Genomic DNA, 23975 nt, shown 5'->3' with positions numbered 1-23975 from the left:
AGGAGAAGGAGAAGGAGAAGGAGAAGGAGAAGGAGAAGGAGAAGGAGAAGGAGGAGAAGGAGAAGGAGGAAAAGAAGGAGTAGAAGAAGAAGAAGGAGAAGGAGGAGGAGAAGGAGAAGGAGGAGGAAAAGGAGAAGGAGGAAGAGGAGGAGGAGGAGAGGAAGAAGAAGAGGAAGAGGAAGAGGAAGAGGAAAAATAAGAGGAAGAAGAAGAGGAGGAGGAGGAGGAGGAAGAAGAAGAAGAAGAAGAGGAGGAGGAGGAGGAGGAGGAGGAGGAGGAGGAGGAAGAGGAGGAAGAAGAAGAAGAACTACTACTACTAAAGGTTTGCAAGTCCCTCCATGAGCAGAGCAGGCGGGATGTTAAGGAGGCGGGGCGTTAGGGGTTCGCAATTAACTGGGCGCTGCAGGTGCTGACCCTAGAGTTCCTCTTGGTTTCCAGGCCACACTTCAGAGCATCCACAAGGAAGGACGCTGTGCGTGTAACCAGCTTCGGCCGCGCTGCCCTGGTTCTGCGATGCTAGCGACCCCCGGTTCCCGCTGCGGGAGCAGGGCACGTGATACAGTCGGTCCAGATGCGGCCGCCAGTCATCAGACGCTTCTGCATCCAAGTCACTTTCGGAGCCTCACAAATAGCGGTGAATGCGTGAGCTGGGGATGCAGCTCGAACTGTGAGACTAGGGGTCTGATGGTCCTGAAGGCTGGCGTGGGTTCACAGGGACCCACTAACCTCGTGCGCGCCTGCCTTTATTCCCTGGGGGAAGGTGATGGCGGGTGGACAGAACACCGTGTGCGGAGGGGGACACAGCAGGATCCACTGCGCCGTGTCGTCTGGGTGTTCCCGTGACCTATGGATCCAAGAGCAGGGTGAGGCAGAAGCAGGCTGATGGTTGTTCGGATGGAAAATCCGACAATAATGACTAAATCACAACACAGGAATAAACTGTTTCACATACTCACAGCTGTAAGCCTCCTTTGCCCCACCGTGTATATGGAATATATTTTTCTATGAACATGTATCTTTTGAGGGCACTTTGTGTTAGAATTCTTGCCAATTCATTCTCCTTTTACCGGAACTCCTGGAAGGTGGCAAGTCAGAGAGCAAAGCGTACTACTAGTATCTACGGGGTGCGAGTCTGAAACCTCGCAGGCAAATGATCTGAATCACTTTCTTCCCGACCCAATGAGAATGCTGAGACTTGTAAGTCCCTTCCTTCCTAACAGTATTGACCTCACGTTGTTTTCAGACACACGAATCAAGTTTTTTAATAAGTACTCTAGAGGCCCGGTGCACAAAATTCGTGCATGGGTGGGGTCCCTAGGCCTGGCTGGGGATCAGGGCTGGTCAGGTTCCCCACCTCCCCGCCTCCTCCCCTCTCCACCTCTCCCCCTCTTCCTTCCCTCGCTGCCCGCATCCACCACCACCCACCCCTGGTTTCCCGTCCCAGCCTGGGGCCCGGCCCTGACTGGGCGATCAGGACCTGCCAGCCCAGGGGAGGGACTGGGAGGGTGGACGGCAGGCCCCATCAGCGATCAGGGCCTGCGGGCAGCTCCTGCATTGAGCGTCTGCCCCCTGGTGGTCAGTGGGCATCATTCTGATCATTCGGGTCATTCGGTTGTAACAGTTGCTTACGTTTTTATATAGATAGATAGATAGATAGATAGATAGATAGATAGATAGATAAGATAGATAGATAGATGCCTATGTGATAAATTCACACTGAAAAACATGAAACGTGCTCATTTTGTAGCATGACTCCAGGTGAGACCTGTGCAGGCTAGTCACGGGTTAATCACGTTCGCACGGACCTACGCCCGTCCCACAGGAGCCTGAGTCAGGGCTGTCACCGTGCTCACGGGGATGATTCCACACAACCAGCTCTGCTCTGGGACACGGCTGGGTGGCGCGGAAAGAACCGACTCTCACAAGTGCATCCTCAGCCGCTTTTCCTGTCTCCCCCTCCCCGTTTCCGACGGGTCTGCCTCCGTGGAGCCGGCTGTCTCTTACAGAGAACTCAGATGTGGTTAGCTGCCCACCTCATTAGATGTCGCATTAAAAAAAAAAAAGAGAGAGAGACACCAAATAGCCTATTATGCATATTGAGGTACTTCTGCTCTTCAAACTCCATTAAGTTCTTATAAACCTCAATTAAGTGAAAGAACAGCTCATTAGAACAGCCTGTGTTCAATAGACTTAGAACCTCACAAGGAAGATGAGGCCCAGACCTGATGCCTAACCCTCCTCCCCTTGCCACGTGTCCAGCCCTCAGTGTCTGAGCCCGGACGGTACCTTCCTTCTCATTTGAGCAAATCACACTCATCCTGCTGAGAGTCACCTTCACACCATCAGGCCTCTGGGAGGCTGTTTATTCTGGAAACGTCCTCTGGATGGAGCTGGAGAGACTCTAGAGGAAATCTAGAGCAGGCGAGGACACGGCCTGCGTTCATGGAGATTTGAATTGGATCGAAACGGGTAAGTGACATAAGCAAGGGGGGGAAATAAGCACAACCATTTATGACCTCATTTAAATAAAGTTCCAAATATTTATCTAATGTCAACAGTGGATAAAGTATCCATAATGTCATCAATAATGGGAAATAACAGAGATTATCATGGGGGTTTCATAAATGCTTGCTGAAAGAAAACACAGACCATGTAATATATATGTGACAGTATAAGGGAGGTCTAGGAAGCATGGAAATAAGTGTTTTTACAAAGTTTGACCTATAAAAGCAGTCCACACAGGCTCAGGTCGCCCTCCACCAAGACCACGTGCTTCAAAGGAAGAAGCTAAAGTCCGTGTTGTCTCGGATGGTTCATCATCTCTCACCGCCTTTTTCCTTTTAGTGGGGGAGGGGGTTACATTGCTGCGATTAGAGTTTTAAGCTTTCAAGCAAAGTTCAACTGAAGTTAAAAAGCTAGTCGTCGTTTTGGACTCGCTGCTGATAGTTCTTACTGCCTCCTTCCCTTGCTCACTCTGAAACACTCACAGGATAGCCCGACCCGGAGCCACAGGAGGGAGCAGCAGTGAAACGATCGCAGCTCATTTGCCAAAACTTGGAAAATGGTAAAGATGTGCTTTTCCCACATAATCACTCTCCTCCATTACCGCTCCCTAGACCTCAGGAGGTGGGGAGGGAGGCGCTGGGTGCACAGCCCCAGCTCCTCGCGGCTGCAGGGTGCACAGCCCCAGCTCCGCGGCTGCAGGAGGTCTGGGTTTCAGGCGAAGCGTTCGGAGTCAGGAATCAGCTGCAGCTGCTGCACTTCCCGACGGAAAGCGCTTGTTCGGTCTCCAAATCCGGCTGTGCCAGCGAAGAGCACGGAACCAGGGCACTGAGGCGCCGCTGAAAACCCCCAGGACCCACGGAACCCACCCAGAACCCACGCATGTCTGAGTTTCAGACAGGCCCACGCTGTACTAACCACCAGGATGCAAGCAGGACTGAAATCCAACCAAAATAAAGCGAACACCGAAAGAGGGGAGGGTGGGGGGAGGGGGAGAGATCAACCAAAGGACTTGTGTGCATGCCTGTGGGCCTAACCAATGGGCACAGACAACAGGGGTGAGGGCATGAGTGGGGGGGATGGGAGGTAATGGGGGGATAAGGACACATATGTAATACCTTAATCAATAAAAGAATTTTTAAAAACACCTTGCAGGCGGGAGAAGGACAGGGAATGAGGGCAGTGGCCAGAGGCTCAGGCTAAGCCACGCTGGCAGGGCCGAGGGAAGACCGCGGTGGCCGAGCGGGTCACGTGCCTCGTGAGAAAATAAGAAAACGGCTGTGCCGATGCCCGGAGTCAAGTGCAAGAAGCGCACGCGCGTGGCCGGGCCGGCTCCCATTGGTGGGGGGGAAGGCCGGGAGGGCCTGGAGCCCACGGGCCTGGGAGACAACCCTTTGGGCAAAGACCCAGAACCTGCAGTCATGGAGCTGGCTCATGGGAGGGAACCCCCAGGGTGTACAGGGGGTCTCTTACCTTAAGGAGAGAAAAGAGAGGTCAAGAGGAGGGTGGCTCTTCTGAATGATTAAAACAAATAAGAACGGTCTAGAACAGGGGTGGGCAAACTTTTTGACTCGAGGGCCACAATGGGTTCTTAAACTGGACCGGAGGGCCGGAACAAAAGCATGGATGGAGTTTTGTGTGAACTAATATAAATTCAAAGTAAAGGAGCGGAGGGGAGAGCAAGAGAACCGGATAGAACAGCCGGATCCAGCCCGCAGGCCGTAGTTTGCCCACGGCTGGTTTATCACCACAGAATACATTAAGTGACCGCAGAATAAAATGCATGCCATTCAGATAAACACTGTGCACATTTAGGAGGGGTTTCCCTTCCTGCTTTTGAGGGGCCAGGTAGCAGAGTCCAGGGCGATCTGGTTCGCAGTGGGCACGCATAGCTCCTTGTATTGTTCGCATGAACGTGTTATGGCAACAGCACGGGCCTCGCTGGCCCAGTCAGTCATCGGAACTGAGGGCCACGACTTCAGACTGATGTGTTCGGCCGAAACCGGTTTGGCTCAGTGGATAGAGCGTCAGCCTGCGGACTGAAGGGTCCCGGGTTCGATTCCGGTCAAGGGCATGTACCTTGGTTGCGGGCACATCCCCAGTAGGAGGTGTGCAGGAGGCAGCTGATCGATGTTTCTCTCTCATCGATGTTTCTGACTCTCTGTCCCTCTCCCTTCCTCTCTGTAAAAAATCAATAAAATATATTTAAAAAAAAAAAAGACTGATGTGTTCTCAGAACGAGCGCTCCTAACCACCTAACTCTAATGCCGTCGAGTCATCTTAAACTACGTACAAAATCGCACAGCCCACATGGCGATGCAGAGGCCGTCCTGCAGAAGCAGGGCACCCTGGAATCTCCCCCACATTTTCCAATACCCTGGAGCCCAAGAAAATTCCCACTGAGATCACTCCCACGGAGGCCCCCCCTTACCGAACGGATGTCACTCCTATCCCCACGCGCGGCCTTACCTGAGAGACACGGCGTGCGGCCCGTAGAGCTCCCGCACCGCCGACAGGTCGGCCTCGAGCTGCGGGTGCTTGCGCAGCTCCCCGTCGTAGCTCACCTGCGGGGAGGGGGTGAGGGATGCGGGTGAGGACGCCATCAACAGAGCCGGCCCGAGCCAGCCGGCCCTGGGGCAGGCCTGGAGGTGGCCCTTCCTCTGTCACCTCATTCACACATACAGACAACCCGGCAGTATATCCTCCAGGGCAGGCGTCCTCAAACTATGGCCCGCGGGCCACATGCGGCCCACCGAGGACATGTATCCGGCCCGCCGGGTGCCGCTGCCTGTCCTGCTTAGCAGCCGACTCGTCCCGGGCCCGCAGTGCGCATAGGAATTTGTTCATAGTTTTTTTTTTAAAACTCTAGTCCGGCCCTCCAACGGTCTGAGGGACAGTGAGCTGGCCCCCTGTTTAAAAAGTTTGAGGACCCCTGCTCCAAAGTGCTTAGGCTCACATACGTCTAGTAGAATTCACTGTGCTCGAAAGTCAAATCAGATTGCTCTGATGTGAAGAAAATCCAGATGTTAAAGGGACTGAAAGAAGCACCTGGCAGGTGCTCAGCTTCTAGACTGAGTTTCTAGACTGGAGAAATGTGTGCACTTCCCCCGGCAAAGGAGCTGTGTGACCAATGTGGGCCTGGAGGGCTGAGCTCGCCCAGCGTCAGTGCTGTCCGGTCAGAGTCGCTCTGCTGGGAAGGCAGGCCTGGGGACGGAACGCTGCTTCATCTGCGTCCCAGCCCCACTGCCCGCAGGTGCTAGGAGACCAGTTACTGAGTGTTCATTCTGAATGAACAAGCTGACCTGCGTTCTTCCATGTAATAACAACATTGGCTTTAAAGCGCCTTTTTAACACGTTACCTTCTGACTATTCTGTCCGAGTTCCAAAGCCTAGTGATGGAGAAGTTGACAGAAACAGAACAAGCCACCTTCTACAGCCATGTCCTAAACCCGATCACCCGTGAAAGTCCTGACATTCTCCTGGAACAACGGGATGAAGGCTTTTATATGTGTGCCTACGTGGCTATGCCATTTCCACGTCCATGAATTATCACCTTCCTTCCTAACAAGTTTTCAACAAGCACTTGGCATCCGTGGAAGAGAAAGGAAGACAGGGATGCCGATACTGGGGGTGCTCAGTCATTGGGGCCCATCGATTTTTATAAAGGCTAACCCTCTTCTGCTTAAGACCACCAGCCCATGCTTTGTTAGAGCTGTCATCACCTCAAAATATGGACCGAGCACCGTGTGCTTAAGAACTATAAGTCAAAAGCATAATGCAGAAACCGGTTTGGCTCAGTGGATAGAGCGTTGGCCTGTGGACTGAGGGGTCCCAGGTTCGATTCCGGTCAAGGGCATGTACCTTGGTTGCAGGCACATCCCCAGTGGGAGGTGTGCAGGAGGCAGCTGATCGATGTTTCTCTCTCATCGATGTTTCTAGCTCTCTATCCCTCTCCCTTCCTCTCTGTAAAATATCAATAAAATATATTAAAAAAAAAAAGCATAAGGAAGTGCTGTGTGTAGAGTCACCATCACGAAGTGAGACAGTGTCAATTCAATGAACGATGACAGTCAAAGAGCTGCCAGAGCCACCTCAGCTTCTGAAAAGTGTAGGACAGGAGAACGCGATGAGCTGTACGGATGCCCTTGCCGGCCACAGACCCTGAAGGCCACGTGGGCCTCCCAGACCACAGGCACAGACGTCCACCGGCACACAGGGGGGACTGCTCCTTGGAGAGCGGGAGCTGGAGGACCCCGTGCGCTTACCTGTCCTCCATAATAAAACTCTTCAGAGTCATTATCCCCTTCCGAGTCTTCTTCCACTGTACTATTCTGTCTTGACTCCTTAAAATAATAGAGCGAGAAGACAATTTCAGTGGTCAAACGAGTTTGCCTCCTGAAAAGAAAGTAGCAGGCAGCCGTAACAGGTGGGTCTCTGCATGTCCCCTGGGTTTTACGTGAGAACATTCTTGGTGCGTGTGAGCCAAGGACACGACAGACAGGAGGCGGCGGTGTGGGGAGTTCATTAAGCTCTATGCACTTCTAAAGTTCTTCTCTGCTCATCCTGATTTGTACAGTGTGATGTCTTATGTCTATATAAGAAACCACATATAAGCAATTACAACTCTGAATTTGTTCTGATGAAACAGCTGACAGGCTCATGCTGATTCCATTTTTTAAATTTTGTTTTTCAATTACAGTTTGCATTCAATATTATTTTGTATTGCTTTCATTTGCACTGATTCCATTTTTTTATTAAAAAGGTCCTCAGCATTATTATCGCAGATTGTCCTCACTCCCACTGCCAACTCTACACAACGGCATGAAAGAAAAGACCTTGAATCCAATAATTAAAAAATCAAATTATGAAAATAAATATGAATCACATTATTAAAAAAAAAACTTTCAGAATACAGAAACTGCTTTCCATTTCAGACTCAAAAGGACATTTAATTAAATTCGCTTGAACTTGAAGGTTGAGTTTCTAATTAACTAAACCACATCCGTAATGCGTCTAAAGTACACACAACGGAAATCCATCCGAATGAACTCATGGTTACCCATAGTTCCTATCTCCCTATTCCCAGCTCTGTGAAAATAAGAAGGAAGGTGGCTTCCTGCAGACAGAAGAGGCTATTAACCCCATGTTTTATAACCATCCCTAAATCTCCGGGCCCCATTTCAGACTCTTCAGGAAAACAAAAACCTGGGAGCGAGAATCTGGGTCTGATGAAACGCTACGGCTTCTGGGGTCAGCCACAGTGTTGCTAACGCAGCGGTGCTCAGCGTGGATGAGGACGGACAGGATGAACCCAATTTGAAAAGCGTCGTACTGAGTGCATAGTTTTAAAAGCCAGGGACTGATGGCTCCATTGCACTCAGATTTTTGTTTAATGAGCCGGGATTTATAGCTTCGGGCAACGTTTTCGAAGGGGAGGAGAGGGGAGCTTGCTGTCCGCTGTGGCTGACACTGGCTGGGGGTAACCGGAAGCCTGTCCCGCACTCTCTGCTGCCGCAGCTGAAGAGTCACATTCACCGGTGACACCACGTGTAGCTGTTGGAGGAGGGCGAGTCCTCGTCTAGCCCGTCGCTGGTGGGAGTGGAATTCGTGCCGGATCCCAGGAAAAAGAACGTTTTGAGACCCATACAGGAGAACGAGTGATTTCTGTTTGCATGGAATGAAATCCCTGAGGTTCCCAAGTCCCATTTCCCCGTTGTCCCGCCGTAAAAGCAGTTCCTTTGAGGCCATTACCCTTCCCACACAGGAAGTCCCGAAGACACAGGGTTTGAGTTTCATTCACTGTTTGCAATCTTAACCTAAATAACAATGATGATGTGGACTGCAAATACACAGCAAATTTAAAATAAATTTTATCTTTTAAAATAAATACAAAATGTAATTTACATACCTCCCCATTTTCCTTCTGTAATTTGGATTTTATGGATAAGCAACAGTTAATGTCATTTGTTTTTCTTAATTCTGAAAGTTATAAATTAAAAAAAATCATTTTAGTTTTTAGTATCCTATTAACACACATTCGTAAGTTTCAACATAAAAATACCTCTTAGGTGATGCCTTTGCAAGAAAATTAAGGAAGCTTCTGAAATTATATTATGTTGGGGAGTTACATAATATACAAGCTATTCTGATTTTTCATTGCTCATAAAAATATGGTCCAACTAGAATGCCACTATACAAACTCCTTCAGCTCTCAATATATATATCATGTGATCTACACTGCCTCGAGTCTGCTTGTCCAATGAATATTCAGTTTGTCTAGCAGTGTCATTACGCATGAAAACATTTTCAAAAGAACAAATAGCAACATAATACCTTTAAATAAGACTTTTTAAAGTACTATAAATGCATGCACTTAAAAAACTGTCAAAAAAAAAACAAACTAAAGCACGTGAGATAGAAAATTTGGACGGAGAACCAGATTTCTAAATGCTGAAGATTTATTATCTGTTATATGGGCTAACGGAAACCAAAACACACAGCTACCTAATAACCAAATAAATACCAACCTAAGACAAAAAATAGTGTGTTCCTATTACCTGTTGCTAGTCGATGAAAAATTACTGGAATTGGCTCTGTAGTAACTAATACATCTTCATCATTTTCTGAACTTGACACATATGTATTATCTGCAAAGAAGTATAGACAATTAAAGGCATGGTAGCTTGAAAAAATACATCCTTTATAAAAATATAAAGTTATATCCATATCACCTCTAACACACATGAAGCACACACTGTTGTTCTAGTAAGTCAGAAAATAATGAAGTAAATTGCCAACGTATGTGTAAACTCATTGTGAATGGCTCCTCCTAGGGAAATACAGACTTTGGGACAGACACTGTCCACATACATCTAAAATGGCCCATCTGTGGCAAGGAATCATTTGGATACAACAGGTTGTCCCAACTCACTGAGCAGGGGCCTTCCTGGTGTCTCTCTCTCTACGCAGGAAGCAGAGCTGAGGGAGGACGCTCACCAGGACCCTAGATGCCCCCAAAAGACTCCACATCAAGTCACTAAGGAGTCTGAGCTAAAACTTCTGTTATAAATCATATCCCCCTTGTCACTCTAACATACGTATTGTTTCTTTTTTCTTCATTTTTATTTTTCAATGATGGTTAATTTTCATATTACTTTGTGTTGGCTTCAGGTGTACAGCACAGTGGTTAGACAATCAATCGTATGCTTTACAAAAATAAGATATGTTCTTGGATTGATACGAAGTCTCCCAATTCCTCTTCCACAAATTAACTTCATCTAAATAATACAACACACGTTAAATGCACAGGACACTTTCATTACTCCACAGATTCTCTGTCTCTTATGCATTTTTTGTTTCCTCTGGGAAAATATTTTTTATGAATTTAGGACTTTTCCCTGATAAATCCTGATCTTCAAGTACATGCTAATACAACAGAATGCAGAGCTGTTTATCCTACTTTGCTCACTGATGATCACAGAACGTAAGTGAGACAGCTGTTTAACAAACACTTCATCAAGTCAGTAACAACGGCCCCATCCCACACTGAATGCTGTATAAAATAGGTGAATTATAAACATACAAACAGAAGTACAGAATATCCCTCACACACAACAAACAGAAGCCGGTATTAATTTTTGCGAGGGGAATGACTCTTCAGATGACTGTCTAGATACACAATCAAAGATCTCCAGCCAGCCGAAACCGGTTTGGCTCAGTGGATAGAGCGTCGGCCTGCGGACTGAAAGGTCCCAGGTCGATTTGGTCAAGGGCGTGTACCTTGGTTGCGGGCACATCCTCAGTGGGAGGTGTGCAGGAGGCAGCTGATCGATGTTTCTCTCTCATCGATGTTTCTAGCTCTCTATCCCTCTCCCTTCCTCTCTGTGAAATATCAATAAAATATATTTAAAAAAAAAAGATCTCCAGCCAGGTTTTCATAATATTGTGTCAGTGCAGCGAGAACATGATTTTCAGCTGACAGATATCTAAGTCATCACTTTATTTCCAAGAAACGTCTGTGCTGTTTGTAGACCCTGAGCAGTGAGGAAAGACCGTCACACGTACGCACAGCCCCGCCACACCGGGCTCAGCAGACACAGGCTGTCACGGTTATGCACAGAGGAGAGAGGCCACGTGCATGCGTAAGGATCGGATTGGAAACCAGGAAGGTTTGCCTCGTTACTTCCATTTGTTTTCATTACAACTTTTGCCTTATTTCATTTCCATGCAGCATCATGTGAGAGTTCCCTGTTTCACAAGTGGGACCACGGGTTAAGAAACAGGTGTACCACAAGTTTGTCTTTTCTCGTCATTGGTTGAGACCGCTTCTCTGGAGTCTCTTCTGCCCAGAATCTTGGGCTTTCAGGAAAGGATGCAGAAAACCCTCCATTCAAGCCGGTTTTTAAGTTTCTTAAACCCTCGTGAAGAGACCAACTGATTCAAAGTTACCTGCCTCTGGAGAGACTTAGTTCTTCCCTGGGCACAGCGGACTCCGTGAAGCAAACTCGTGGAGGAAAGGAGAATGAAAAGGACGCATTGACCCAACAGAAGGAACCACAGCAGCGACCAGGGAAGACAGAGCCAGCCGAGAGGTGGGCACAGCCACCTGCAACATCTCAGCGTCGCGGAGGGAGGGTGGTTTGCTAAAGCATCAACAGGCAAGTAAATCACAACTGTCTGTTTCAGAAAATGGGGACAGGAAGGATGGAACGGCTTGTGTAAAGTGTTGTCACTGGAAGGCAGTCAGATTTGACCCAAGAAAATACAGTTTGGCCCTGGCCGGTGTGGCTCAGTTGGGTGAGCCATGTCCCGTGCACTGAGAGGTGGCTGGTTGATACCCATCAGGGCACAGGCCCAGGTTTTGGGTTGGGCACCCAGAATGGGTGTGTGGGAAGCAACCAATTGATGTTTCTCTCACTTCCATGTTCCTCTCTCTCTCTCTCTCTCTCTCTCTCTCTCTCTCTCTCTCTCTCACTCTCTCTCTCATTCCCTCCCTCTCCCTCTCCCTTCTTCTCTTGCTAAAATCAATACAGACATATTTTTTTAAAAAGAAAAGAAAGAGAATGCAGTTTAATGAACACACATCGCATCATGCTGAAAGACAGAGTGATGTATTAACATATCGTTTTCTAAGAGATTTTCAACAGTTTGTATTTGGGGTAGTATTGAGGCACTAAAACTTTTGATTTCTGCTTTTGGCTTAATTTATGCAAACCAACCACGTGTTCAGGTTCCATGACAATAAATGTGAAATCGCCTTTAAATAGGCCAAATCACGACGGTACGCCCAAGTCAGAAACAGACAAAGCCCCTCAAACCCAGACCTTGCTCCCGTCTACCTGTTCGTCCTGTCGCCTGGGCCACGGCGGCCAGACGACACGGTGGAGAGGCTGCGAGGAACGGAGCCCGCGTGTCCTCTTGTGGCTGTTTCTATCTGATCTCTAAGCCCTCCTCACACTATTGTGACATCTGTCACACTGTCATCAGACGTGGAAAGGTGGGACATAAAAGGGTGAGGGGTCGCTCGAGGTGACAGACTGAGCCAGGGACAGATGAGAATTTTTCCAGCTCAAACCCCTCCACTGGAATTCTCCCACGTGACTCAAGAGCTGCAGCTGTCTTATCTTCCAACTGTTGTCGAGGACCGTGAGGCTCTGGAACGTGTGTGTGTTGTTGAGGACTGTGAGGCTCTGGAACGTGTGCGTGAGGCTCTGGAACATGTGTGTGAGGCTCTGGAACACGTGCATGTTGTTGAGGACTGTGAGGTTCTGGAACGTGTGCACGAGGCTCTGGAACGTGTGCGCGAGGCTCTGGAACGTGTGCGCGAGGCTCTGGAACGTGTGCGTGAGGCTCTGGAACGTGTGCGCGAGGCTCTGGAACGTGTGCGTGAGGCTGGAACGTGTGCGTGAGGCTCTGGAACGTGTGCACGAAGCTCTGGAACGTGTGCACGAGGCTCTGGAACGTGTGCATGAGGTTCTGGAACGTGTGCATTGAGGCTCTGGAATGTGTGCGTGAGGCTCTGGAACGTGTGCGTGAGGCTCTGGAACGTGTGTGTGAGGCTCTGGAACGTGTGCGTGAGGTTCTGGAACGTGTGCGTGTTGAGGACTGTGAGGTTCTGGAACGTGTGTGTGTTGAGGACTGTGAGGTTCTGGAATGTGTACGTGAGGTTCTAGAAAGTGTGCGTGTTGAGGACTGTGAGGTTCTGGAACGTGTGTGTGTTAAGGACTGTGAGGTTCTGGAATGTGTACGTGAGGTTCTAGAAAGTGTGCGTGTTGAGGACTGTGAGGTTCTGGAACATGTACATGCTGAGGACCTATAGATCCTTGTTAAAGGCTGTTGAGAGTAGGACCATTTTCTCTTCCCTCCCCCCCAGACCATGCGAGCATGACCGGGAGGTACGCGGACGAGTGGGAGCTATGGAAAAGGGTCACTTAAATGATTGCTTTTATTTTATTTCAACTGCAGCATCATTAGGCCAAGTCATTCCATCATTCATCCCTATGTGATTTAAGAGAAATAATTCTAAATGAAATTACACGGTTGTTATAATATGGATATTTCCCCTGAATATAAGATGTAATATTCAGGTCAACCCCCAAGCCAAACAATTATTATCCCTATTTTATTTTATTTTATTTTATTTTATTTTTTTAGCTTGATCAAAACCCAAGTTTCTTAAACAGGTGTAACTGCTATAACAAAATGTGCATTTGTGTGTGCTAGGCTGATGTATTTTGATGCAAACAAGATAATGCTGGACAATGTACTGTCCCTCTTTTAAAGATGAGGAGACCAAGGCTCAGAGAAATTAACTTGCTCCAATTATGTAAGTAATTAAAATATTAATACTACAGTTAGTAGTGAACCTGACTGAATCCAAAAATCAATGCTTTATTTTTTTAGTAGCAAATATTGCCCCTCAACGATTGCAATCCCCTGGAGAACATATAAAAGGGACGAAAGAATCCATAGGCCTAGAGGGAGGGGGTGATGAGAAAGAGTGTGCTGTTCTGCCATAGCAAACCCATCACCTATGACTTGCATTTACCTTCTAAATACAAGCTACACTGTCGACTCCATCGAGGACAGTGAACCAGAAGGTGCTCTGTTTCTTCCCTGATTCTTGAATAGCCAGCAGAGCATTCGGTACTCCACTCATTTACATGCCGTTATGTACACCTAAGACTCAGTGTTCATTTCCTCTAAAGCAGACTATGGAAGGAGTTTCAATGCATGGCACAGCTCACTTACTACACCAATATTATAAAATGACAACTCTGTCCCTAAAAAACACACAGGGCAGCATAATCCTGAACTTGAAGGAATCTGCTGACACATTCCCACAGGGCAAAGCAAAGTCCCTACTTTTAAACTTAGGCGATGAGATAACCATGGAACCATACAGCCCAGGAAAGGGTGGGGGAGCCTGAGGGAAATCAGCAGAAGAACTGGTCAACGGGCAAAGAAGACAAGAACAAACGTAAAACAAAAGAAAGGAGAAATAAAGGTAGAGATGAGGGAGACTTCAGACGTATAGACGGTATGCTAAAAATCTTCTTGCTAAAAAACCTGGACATTTCACCAACACAGTAGGCTTTTAAGAACACATGGTAAAAAATGATGAAGAAACAGAAAAACAGATCAATGATCCATCATGGCAGGAAAATAAGACAACTGCTCCAGAACCATCCTTCAAAGGATACCAGGCTCGGTAAGATTTTCCTGCAAGTTCTAGCAAATGCCAAAAAAAAGTTGAATTCCTTTATCCATTTGAAGTCTTTAATAACAAAGTACATGACAAAATGCACATAATTCTTATAGATCCATATGAAGATATCTGCTAATATAACTTGTCATCTTGTTATTCAAAGGAGAAAGCATATAGGATATCTCAATAAATGCCAAACAAGAAGCTGATAAAAACTGAATACTAAAAAAAAAAAAAAAAGCGTAGTAAGTGAGGAAAGGAATAATTCCTTCTCTGAAAGAAAGCAATTGCAAGCACGCTCCCTAATTCAGAGAAGAGGGATAAAGCTGCCAACATTCACATTTATTATTAAAAATTATTCTGGATGTCCTAGCCCAGTGGTCAGAAAACTCATTAGTCAACAGAGCCAAATATCAACAGTACAACGATTGAAATTTCTTTTGAGAGCCAAATTTTTTAAACTTAAACTTCTTCTAAATAGACTCGCCCAGGCCATGGTATTTTGTGGAAGAGCCACACTCAAGGGGCCAAAGAGCCGCATGTGGCCTCGCGAGCCGCGGTTTGCCGACCACTGTCCTAGCCAAAGGACAAGGAGAAAAAATACAGGTCTGGGTAGTGGAAAGGAAAAGCAAACATATAAGTTTTAAATAATGTTATCTATCTGAGAAATCAAGCACATTAACTGTACTCAATGCAAATAAATGTAGATTAAAATTTAACGATTGGGAAAATATTATCATACTGATATGCATTTCAAAGGAAGCTCCATGAAAATGCGACAACTAATTCTCCATTATGGATGGGAATCAGAGCTTAATTATAGACTTGGCTTTACCACCAAACAGTACATCCTTGGGAAATACTACTGAACTTCACTACTTCTTCAAGTATAAAATGTCCTGACAGTTCTGTCTCTACAAAGACTGACATTTCAAGTCAATTCAATTATGTGTACGAAAATAGTTGACATAAAGTGTACTGGCTGCATGAACCAATTCAAATTTCCACCCCAGAATACACTGATCCCTCCCATTCGTGGGCTTTATATACACAGTTTTTCTTTTTATAAATGAAATTATATTGGAAATTCACTACAAACTGCCCCAAGAAAGGAATTCAATTTTTAAAAAGCACAAATGAAAACCAATGCTTTATTTTTCAATTTCAATTTTTGTATATTGTATTTCCAATATTGTATTTCTCGTATTCTCATATTGGGGTTCCATTTGGCAAGAAAAAGAGAAATACCGCTTGGCCACCAGAGGGCGATAAACATTTGGTTCCCTTGATTTATTGACGGCATCTTCCACCACATTTCCTGTGCGACAGAAGACTTCACTGCCTCCCCGTTGGGATTTGATTTGTGGCATCATTTCTATCCCTTGAAATAAAGCCTGCACCGCTCATGGCTGCCTCAGATGAGAAGCACAATAATTATAAAATTTACCACAAACATGCTTAGCAAACATTTAGCATCAAAAACATTCTATGGCATTATTAATAAGGGCTGATTGCAAAATCATCTACAAAAAAAATATTTTTTCTTGATAAATATATCTTCTCTTGGTTCTCCCACTAAAATCTTCCCAGAATACTTTTTATACTACTATTTAAAAATAGGCTTATCTGTAATAATAAGTAACTCCCCTTGTAAAAATGGTACAATAGATAAAATACTATGCTCAAAACACGGAGATCACACCAAACAAAAGGTAATAAATAAAGTATCTCCTGTTCTCAGAAAGGAGCTGATGATTTACAAAATTTTAAAAGGTGACTTTGATCTTACAAGATTGAAATTCGAAATGCGTAATGCAAAATCGCCACCGAAAACACATAGCTTAAATGCTAAGGAAATGAGTTTTACAACATCCTCATACACATTGTAAACTACCAGAGGCGCTGCATGAAGTGATTCGTGCCATAGGCCTGCCTTCCCTTGGCTTCCAGCACCGGTTTTCCTCCCGCACCCGGGACCCAGGCCTTCGCTCTGGCCAGTCTGCCTTCTTCTCTTCTCTGCCCACTCCAGCCGGAGTCTGCCTTCTTCTCTTCGCTGCCCACTCCAGCCGGAGTCTGCCATCTTCACTGCCCACTCCAGCTGGAGTCTGCCTTCTTCTCTTCACTGCCCACTCCAGCCGGAGTCTGCCTTCTTCATCTTCTCTGCCCACTCCAGCCGGAGTCTGCCATCTTCTCTTCACTGCCCACTCCAGCCGGAGTCTGCCATCTTCATCTTCTCTGCCCACTCCAGCCGGAGTCTGCCATCTTCACTGCCCACTCCAGCCGGAGTCTGCCATCTTCACTGCCCACTCCAGCCAGAGCCTGCCATCTTCACTGCCCACTCCAGCCGGAGTCTGCCTTCTTCTCTTCACTGCCCACTCCAGCCGGAGTCTGCCTTCTTCTCTTCACTGCCCACTCCAGCCGGAGTCTGCCTTCTTCTCTTCACTGCCCACTCCAGCTGGAGTCTGCCATCTTCTCTTCACTGCCCACTCCAGCCGGAGTCTGCCTTCTTCATCTTCACTGCCCACTCCAGCCGGAGCCTGCCATCTTCGTCTTCACTGCCCACTCCAGCCGGAGTCTGCCATCTTCGCTGCCCACTCCAGCCGGAGTCTGCCATCTTCACTGCCCACTCCAGCCGGAGTCTGCCATCTTAGTCTTCACTGCCCACTCCAGCCGGAGTCTGCCATCTTCTCTTCACTGCCCACTCCAGCCGGAGTCTGCCATCTTCTCTTCACTGCCCACTCCAGCTGGAGTCTGCAGTCTTGTCTTTGCTGCGGCACTCCGCTCCTGTAGATCCCTTCGCTCCCCCCACCACACCCCGCGGACCCCCCCCCCCCATAGCAGGCGTCCTGCCCCGCCCGGCCACTCCGCACCTGGCAACAGCGGGGCAGCTGCCATCTTTGGCCTTCTAATTTGCATACTCACTCTGATTGGCTGTGGGTGTAGCGGAGGTCCGGTCAATTTACATGTTTGTCTATTATTAGGTAAGATATTTTTTAAACACTCCAAGTGTATATAATCCAAGTTCCTTATATCAATCTGGTTTTTATACTGAAAAATGTGATCCCCATCACACACAGTCTGTGAATGAGATGGCTAGGTTTGGACAGGAGTGGGAATTCTGTTTCCACTTTATGACCCTGACAGATCACACAGTGCCTTTGCTAAGCACCTGACTGTACTGAGTAAGAATACTGGAGGGGAACAGATATACACAGGGTGGGGCAGAAGGAGGTATACAGTTGTGAGCATGTGAAACACGGAGTTTATGCTTGTATTCTTACTAAGTAAGCACCGCGTTATCTTCCATACTCACAACTGCACACCTCCTTCTGCCCCACCCTGTGTACGTGAAACACAGCCGTTAAAATGGGCTGTTCTTTGCATGAGACTCTTGCATTACGCCCTTTTCACTGGGGTAAACGAATCCAGTCATGTGACCTACACCAAGTCGACAGAGCTCGCTTCGGCTCCTGCTCAAGATAACAGTCTGGGTGTCTTTCGTGAGAAGCATCTTGTTGACATCGCCGCGTTCTCACGAGTGAATGTCAGCGCCTGCCCCGCGGGCTCTGCTGAGATCACAGGGCGTCTAGAGAACCGGCTGACCTACAAGGAAGGTGCTCGTCTGCTTTCTAGAAAAGGGGGTCAGACAACCTGTCTCCGGGGACGAGCATGTGGGGCCTGGTCATGCGTGTCAGGACACAGTGAGGGCCGCTGTGCCTGTGGAAGAGCCTAGTGCAGGGCGCCCACGGGCGCTGGGCTACTGGGTTCAAACCCCACTTCCTCCTCTCACTCCCAGGCCGTCATCCATCTGCAAAACGGGGAGATTAGGGAACAATCGCATAGGCGTGCTGTGAGAACGGCTTATGTGTCTACCTAGAGAGATGGGGAAAGGTCTATTACTTTCAGCCACCACTATTGCTTTAGCTGTTACGTTGTTACCTCTTATTTTTACATCATGAAAAGTCAAATGATGTCCCCAAACCAACAGCTAAACCAGGTTTAAAAATGTTCATTTTCATTGCAAGGCGGCAAATACTGAGGCTGACGCTATCAAGGGCCCAGGACCCTGCTTCCCACGGGGAAACGGTCTGGACTACGGACTGCACCCCAAGTCAGGACGAGCGCCTCACGGGCATCAGCAGACTTCTGTGGCTCTCAGTCACCCCTGCCATTGCTCCCCCCCCCCCCCCAAAATACAGTGAAAGACATTTTACGTCTCCGGAAGAAAGACATACACACAAAGGAACCACGACGTTAGCATTTGTGATAAAAGGTAAAAGAAGAAAATCATACCTGGGTAATCTTCAGATACGTGTACTGAATAGGACACACTGTCAAAACAGAAGGAAAGAGAAACAAGGTCAAGTTTCTGCTATGGAAGAAATGCTTTTACGAAACAAAAACCAACCCCACGCACCCATTCATTTACATAGATACAAGCCCGTACGGTACCATGCGAACCAGACCAGAAATCCCCACGTGAAATCGCTCGGTTCATCAAGAAGCACTTCTTGGAAACTGGGGATGAGTCAACCACGTGTGAAGGCCAACCAAGACTTAAGAAGAAAAACATCAGGAAATGACTTTGAATGATTGCTTCCGTGGAAACAGAGACTGTGAAACGGGACGACTGCGGTAGGCAAAGGAAAGACAGCACCTTTTTTCAAAAAAAGAATTTATTTTAAAATAGGTTCACATGGCCCTAGCCAGTTTGGCTCCGTGGATAGAGCGTCCGCCTATGGACGGAAGGGTCCCGGGTTCGATTCCGGCCAAGGGCACATGCCTGTGTTGCGGGCTCGATCCCCAGTAGGGGGCGAGCAGGAGGCAACGGATCCATGATTCTCTCTCATCACTGTTGTTTCTCTCTCTCTCTATCCCTCTCCCTTCCTCTCTGAAATCAATAAAAACAATTTTTAAAAAATAAAATAAAATAAAATAAAATAGGTTCACAGGAAGTTGCAGATAGTACAGGGAGGTCCCGTGTGCCTCCCACCCAGTCCCCGCACGGATCACACCTGCGCACCCACAGGACCACCTGAAACGCAGGGGACAGGGGACAGCGCTGGCCACTTCCGCCCGCCTGCGCCCCGGGCCCACCGCCGCCCGTGGAGATGCGGACTCCCTCTCCAGAGCTCCCTGCTCCGCTCACGTCAGCCCCTTCACCAGCACAGCCCTCCAGCCGGTGCTCCGTGTCTGTAACTCTGTGATTTCAAGGGTATTCTATAAACGCAACCACGGAGTAGGAAGCATGACAGTATTTAAAGATTTGGGTTTTTGGGTTTTTTTTTAAGTTACTGAGACGGGCACTATTTAGGATGCACTAAAGAGCGGTCGAAGGAGGAGGCAACAGTTGTAGTAAAACATGAGCACTATGGAGGGGGGAGGTCTGAAAGGGGAGGCGGAGGCCACGCCAAAAGGCAGACACTGCCCCCCTCCCCCTCCCCCTCCCCAGGGCCCAGCGCGGGGAGTCATGGCCCGAACCCCACGCCAAGAACCGCAGGAGAACATGCCCATGTCCCTGCGGCCTGGCAGGCCGGCCCACGGGAGTCCCTTTCCCCGGATTCCGCCCTCACGCAGGGACTGGGCTGTGCAGGGCGAAGTCACTGATCAACGCAGCCCCCCGCACGCAGCCCCCCCCCCCCGCACGCAGCCCCCCGCACGCAGCCCCCAGCACGCAGCCCCCCCCCCCCGCACGCAGCCCCCCGCACGCAGCCCCCCCCCCCGCACGCAGCCCCCCGCACGCAGCCCCCCGCACGCAGCCCCCCGCACGCAGCCCCCCCCCCGCACGCAGCCCCCCGCACGCAGCCCCCCGCACGCAGCCCCCCGCACGCAGCCCCCCCCCCCGCACGCAGCCCCCCGCACGCAGCCCCCCGCACGCAGCCCCCCCCCCCCCGCACGCAGCCCCCCCCCCGCACGCAGCCCCCCCCCCGCACGCAGCCCCCCCCACGCAGCCCCCCGCACGCAGCCCCCAGCACGCAGCCCCCCGCACGCAGCCCCCCGCACGCAGCCCTGAGTGACAGGAGCCGGGCCCGGCCAGGCTACCCGGCGCACCCACTCAGCCATCAGCGGCCGCCTTCCTTTTCATCCAAGTCCATGTCTCCACCCGGGGCAGCCTCACTGCAGGCCCACGGCCCCTCCAACGAGGGCGCCGGCTGGGTGGGAGCCAAGGCCGCAGGGTCGGGGGCCAGCTCCGGCCTCACTAGGCGGGCGGCCTGGGGCAGTGATGGCCGCTCACCGCTTTCCAGTGAAACGGAGGACCCACCGGCCGCCCAGGCTGCTGCGAGGGTTTAACGGCCTAACAGGTGCGGACACACGGGAAGAGGCGCCGGGCACACGGGAACACGGGCGCAGGCGCTGGGCACACGGGAAGAGGCGCCGGACACACGGGAAGAGGCGCCGGACACACGGGAACACGGGCGCAGGCGCTGGACACACGGGAAGAGGCGCCGGACACACGGGAACAGGCGCCGGGCACACGGGAGCAGGCGCCGGGCACACGGGAGCAGGCGCCGGGCACACGGGAGCAGGCGCCGGACACACGGGCGCAGGCGCCGGGCACACGGGAGCAGGCGCCGGGCACACGGGCGCAGGCGCCGGGCACACGGGCGCAGGCGCCGGGCACACGGGGCGCAGGCGCCGGACACACGGGAACACGGGCGCAGGCGCCGGACACACAGACGCAGGCGCCGGGCACGCAGGCGCTGAGTCCCCGGTGGCTCCCAAGACCCGGTGCGAATGTGCAGGTGAGGGTTGGCGTGGACGAGGCCGCTCCGGGAACCCAATGTGCCCAGGATCACAACGTCCAGGTCACATGATCACAGGCCAAAGCCCACCCTGATGACCTCGTTCATGGCTGTGCTGCCCGCGGGCCACGAGGAGGCATTTCCCCGCGCAGGATCGCACTCACTGCCCAAGCGTAGCCCAGAAGCAGCAGCCCCGGGAGGGACCCCGGGAGGGACCCCGGGAAGGACCCCGGGAGGGACCCCGCCGCCCCGCGCACCAGGGAAACCAGCGGGGTCTCATCCGCGGCCGGCTCTAGACAGCGATGCTGTGCCGTGTCAGTGCGGATGGACACCGTGGGCCGGCTCTAGACAGCGATGCTGTGCCGTGTCAGTGCGGATGGACACCGTGGGGCACGGTGGGGGCTGGACCGCGGATGGACGCGGTGGGGCAGAAGCGGAGCAGAATGCCTGTTGCGGCTGAAGGCGCGCAGGCCCCTCCGGGAACGATGCTGTGAGGCTGCGTCTCAGCTCAGTGCGTCCGCTTGCAAGAGGACAGCTCAGACCGGAGGATGATGGGCCCAGGCCACTCCCACGCCACGTGGACTTCTTGGAACAAACCCCCCCCCCCCCCAGCACTCAGCACCCCCTGCCCCTCCTGGTCCCACAGCAGAAGAGACTGCGGGCGCCCACCTCCAAGCCAGCCCCTGCGTCTCCTGAGTCTCCTGAGGAAGGGGGTTGGGGCAGGCTGGACGCTCACATTTGCTGTTTCACTGCCATGCGCTTCCCAGCCAGGCATCCTCCCTTCATGATCACTGTCACCTCCCCCATTCCTTCTAAATGGCCAGGTCAACGAACTACAGTGACCTCCTTCACTGCCATTAGCCACCGAGCGCTCTGTCTTTCACGCAGAGGGGGCGATTTCCAGGGCCCACGGGGGACACGAGGTCTCAGCACCAGCTACTCACAGCTCTGCTCACTGGCCCAGCACCCACCCCTCGTGGATTCGTTGCTTTTTCTTCTCAATGGTTTTCTCAAACCCTCACACCTTTCCAACACCACATACCCCGCCCTTGCGCTGTCTGCATTAGGGTCAAGTGGGTGATCGCACGGTTACTCCCCCAGGCACCCTCCCAAGGCTTGCTCCCACCCACCCACCTACAGGCTCACACTTCTCTCCCGGCACCAGAGAGAAGGGAATGCCTGTCCCTTCGTGTAAGACTAAGCCATCTACATGACTTAGGGCTCCCAGAAACCCACACTGCATGGGGGACCTCGCTCTAGTCATTTAATCTAACCGTTCCAAATTTGAAACACATCAGAAATTTGTCAGCAAGGAAGACCAAGAAGATGTTGCCAAAACCGGTTTGGCTCAGTGGATAGAGCGTCCGCCTGCGGACTGAAGGGTCCCGGGTTCGATTCCGGTCAAGGGCATCTACCTTGGTTGCGGGCACATCCCCAGTGGGGGTTGTGCAGGAGGCAGCTGATTGATGTTTCTCTCTCATCGATGTTTCTGGCTCTCTATCCCTCTCCCTTCCTCTCTGTAAAAAATCAATAAAATATATTTTTTTAAAAAAAAAGAAGAAGATAAACCACGCTGATATTAATGGCAGCACAATTTAAAATGAAAAAGTGTCCCAACGGCAAGAGTGCCAATAATACAATTACAGAAACTGTTACACGCACACAATGTAACACCAGGGAAGCGTGAGAAAGGGATGGTGTGAGATACTATGTAACGAAAGGGATAGGGGTTTCTGAGACATTGAGGTACATACAAAAATTTGGACAGCTGGAACCTGTTCTCATTAAAAGTGCGTACATACGTATCTACTACCCATCTATATTGGTAGAAACATGACTTAAAAAATAATGGCTAATTTTAACACGTTATCCCTTGATTATTGGATGAAGGGCATCTTGAGTCTTTGTCTCTGTACCATTTCAGTCTTTATGAGAGGTGTGCATTGTGCAAAAAGAATAAAAAGCCAGTAATACCGTCTCCCTTCGCCTTGCAGCCTTTTCTCATGATCACCTTACTTTTCCTTCCTCGGAAAGTCGGGTTTGACGGAGTATTCTATCCGCTGTCGCTGCCCCTGCCGGAAGGTGCACTTGCCGATCTGGCTTCGCCCCCAGCACTCAAATAAACCCTGCTGCTTCCATCACCATGGCCGGTCCCGTCTAGCCCTTCCTGGACGCAGTTAATAAAAACGAAGACTTCGTGACACACTCCTTCCTTGGTTCCTGACCTCCGCTCCCCCGGGGCCCCCCTGCTTCTGGGGGTGCTCTTCTTCCTCTCTTGCCTTTGGCATGTCACATGTCATGCCTCCATGTCAGTGCTGCTCAGCCTCGCGGCCTGCTCCACGCAAGTAACGCAACTCCACCCACGAGTCTGCCACCAACCCAGAGCCTCGAAATCCGTCTCTCCCATCCAAGCAGGCGGCTGCTTCTGTTTTTTCGCATTTTCAACAGGACACTCTACAAGCCAAATACACCCAACACCCAGAAAACAGAACTCACTGCCTTCTTTACATTCATGTTCCACTCAGCAGATTAAACACCGAGATACGGGGTAACAGCAGCAGCTGCGGATAGGAACTCCAGGCCTGCTGACCCCCTGACCACTCACTCACTTCGGGGTTCAAGCCCTCGGCCACCTGCTGGGCGGGGACATCGGCTCTCGCAGCTGTGAAGGGACCTGGGAATGAGCATTCCTATAAAAAAAAAACCACCTCACGTGATTCTGATGAAAGCCAACCCTGGACCTTGTTTCCAAAAAAATACAGCTGCTGATTCTGCAGAACGAAATCCTACGTCCTTAGGGTGTCCTCCAAGGCTCTTCGTGATCTGACCCCCAACTGGCCGACCAGCCCCAACCCCAACAGACACCGCAGACCTAGCGTCCGGCCATCTCGAGTGCTGCCATTCCCGACGCAGCTCATTCTTTTCCACACGGAGGAAGTGGAGCCGGACGGTTTGGATCTGAAACCGGGCTCTGCTTCAGTACCTGTGTGACGGCTAGGTGACGACACGCTCTGCCTCGGAGT

General features: G+C 50.2%; 1 protein-coding gene across 2 annotated transcripts in view; it reads right to left on the bottom strand.

Moving 5' to 3' along the window:
* The window catches only part of PARP8 (poly(ADP-ribose) polymerase family member 8), a 145136-nt gene that overhangs the window by 48836 nt on the left and 72325 nt on the right, over positions 1-23975 (bottom strand). For both annotated transcript variants that reach the window (XM_080679075.1, XM_080679076.1), the window contains exons 3-7: positions 18503-18540; positions 9060-9149; positions 8411-8481; positions 6768-6845; positions 4972-5066 (exon numbers count right to left, since the gene is read on the bottom strand). In XM_080679075.1, coding sequence (XP_080535201.1) covers positions 4972-5066; positions 6768-6845; positions 8411-8481; positions 9060-9149; positions 18503-18540 — 372 coding nt within the window. The remainder of the gene's footprint in view (positions 1-4971; positions 5067-6767; positions 6846-8410; positions 8482-9059; positions 9150-18502; positions 18541-23975) is intronic.

This window comes from Plecotus auritus (assembly GCF_963455305.1).
Source record: "Plecotus auritus genome assembly, chromosome: 7".
Classification (NCBI taxonomy): domain Eukaryota; kingdom Metazoa; phylum Chordata; class Mammalia; order Chiroptera; family Vespertilionidae; genus Plecotus; species Plecotus auritus.
Note: the sequence above shows the minus strand (reverse complement) of the source record. Positions and strands in the feature narration are given on the sequence as shown.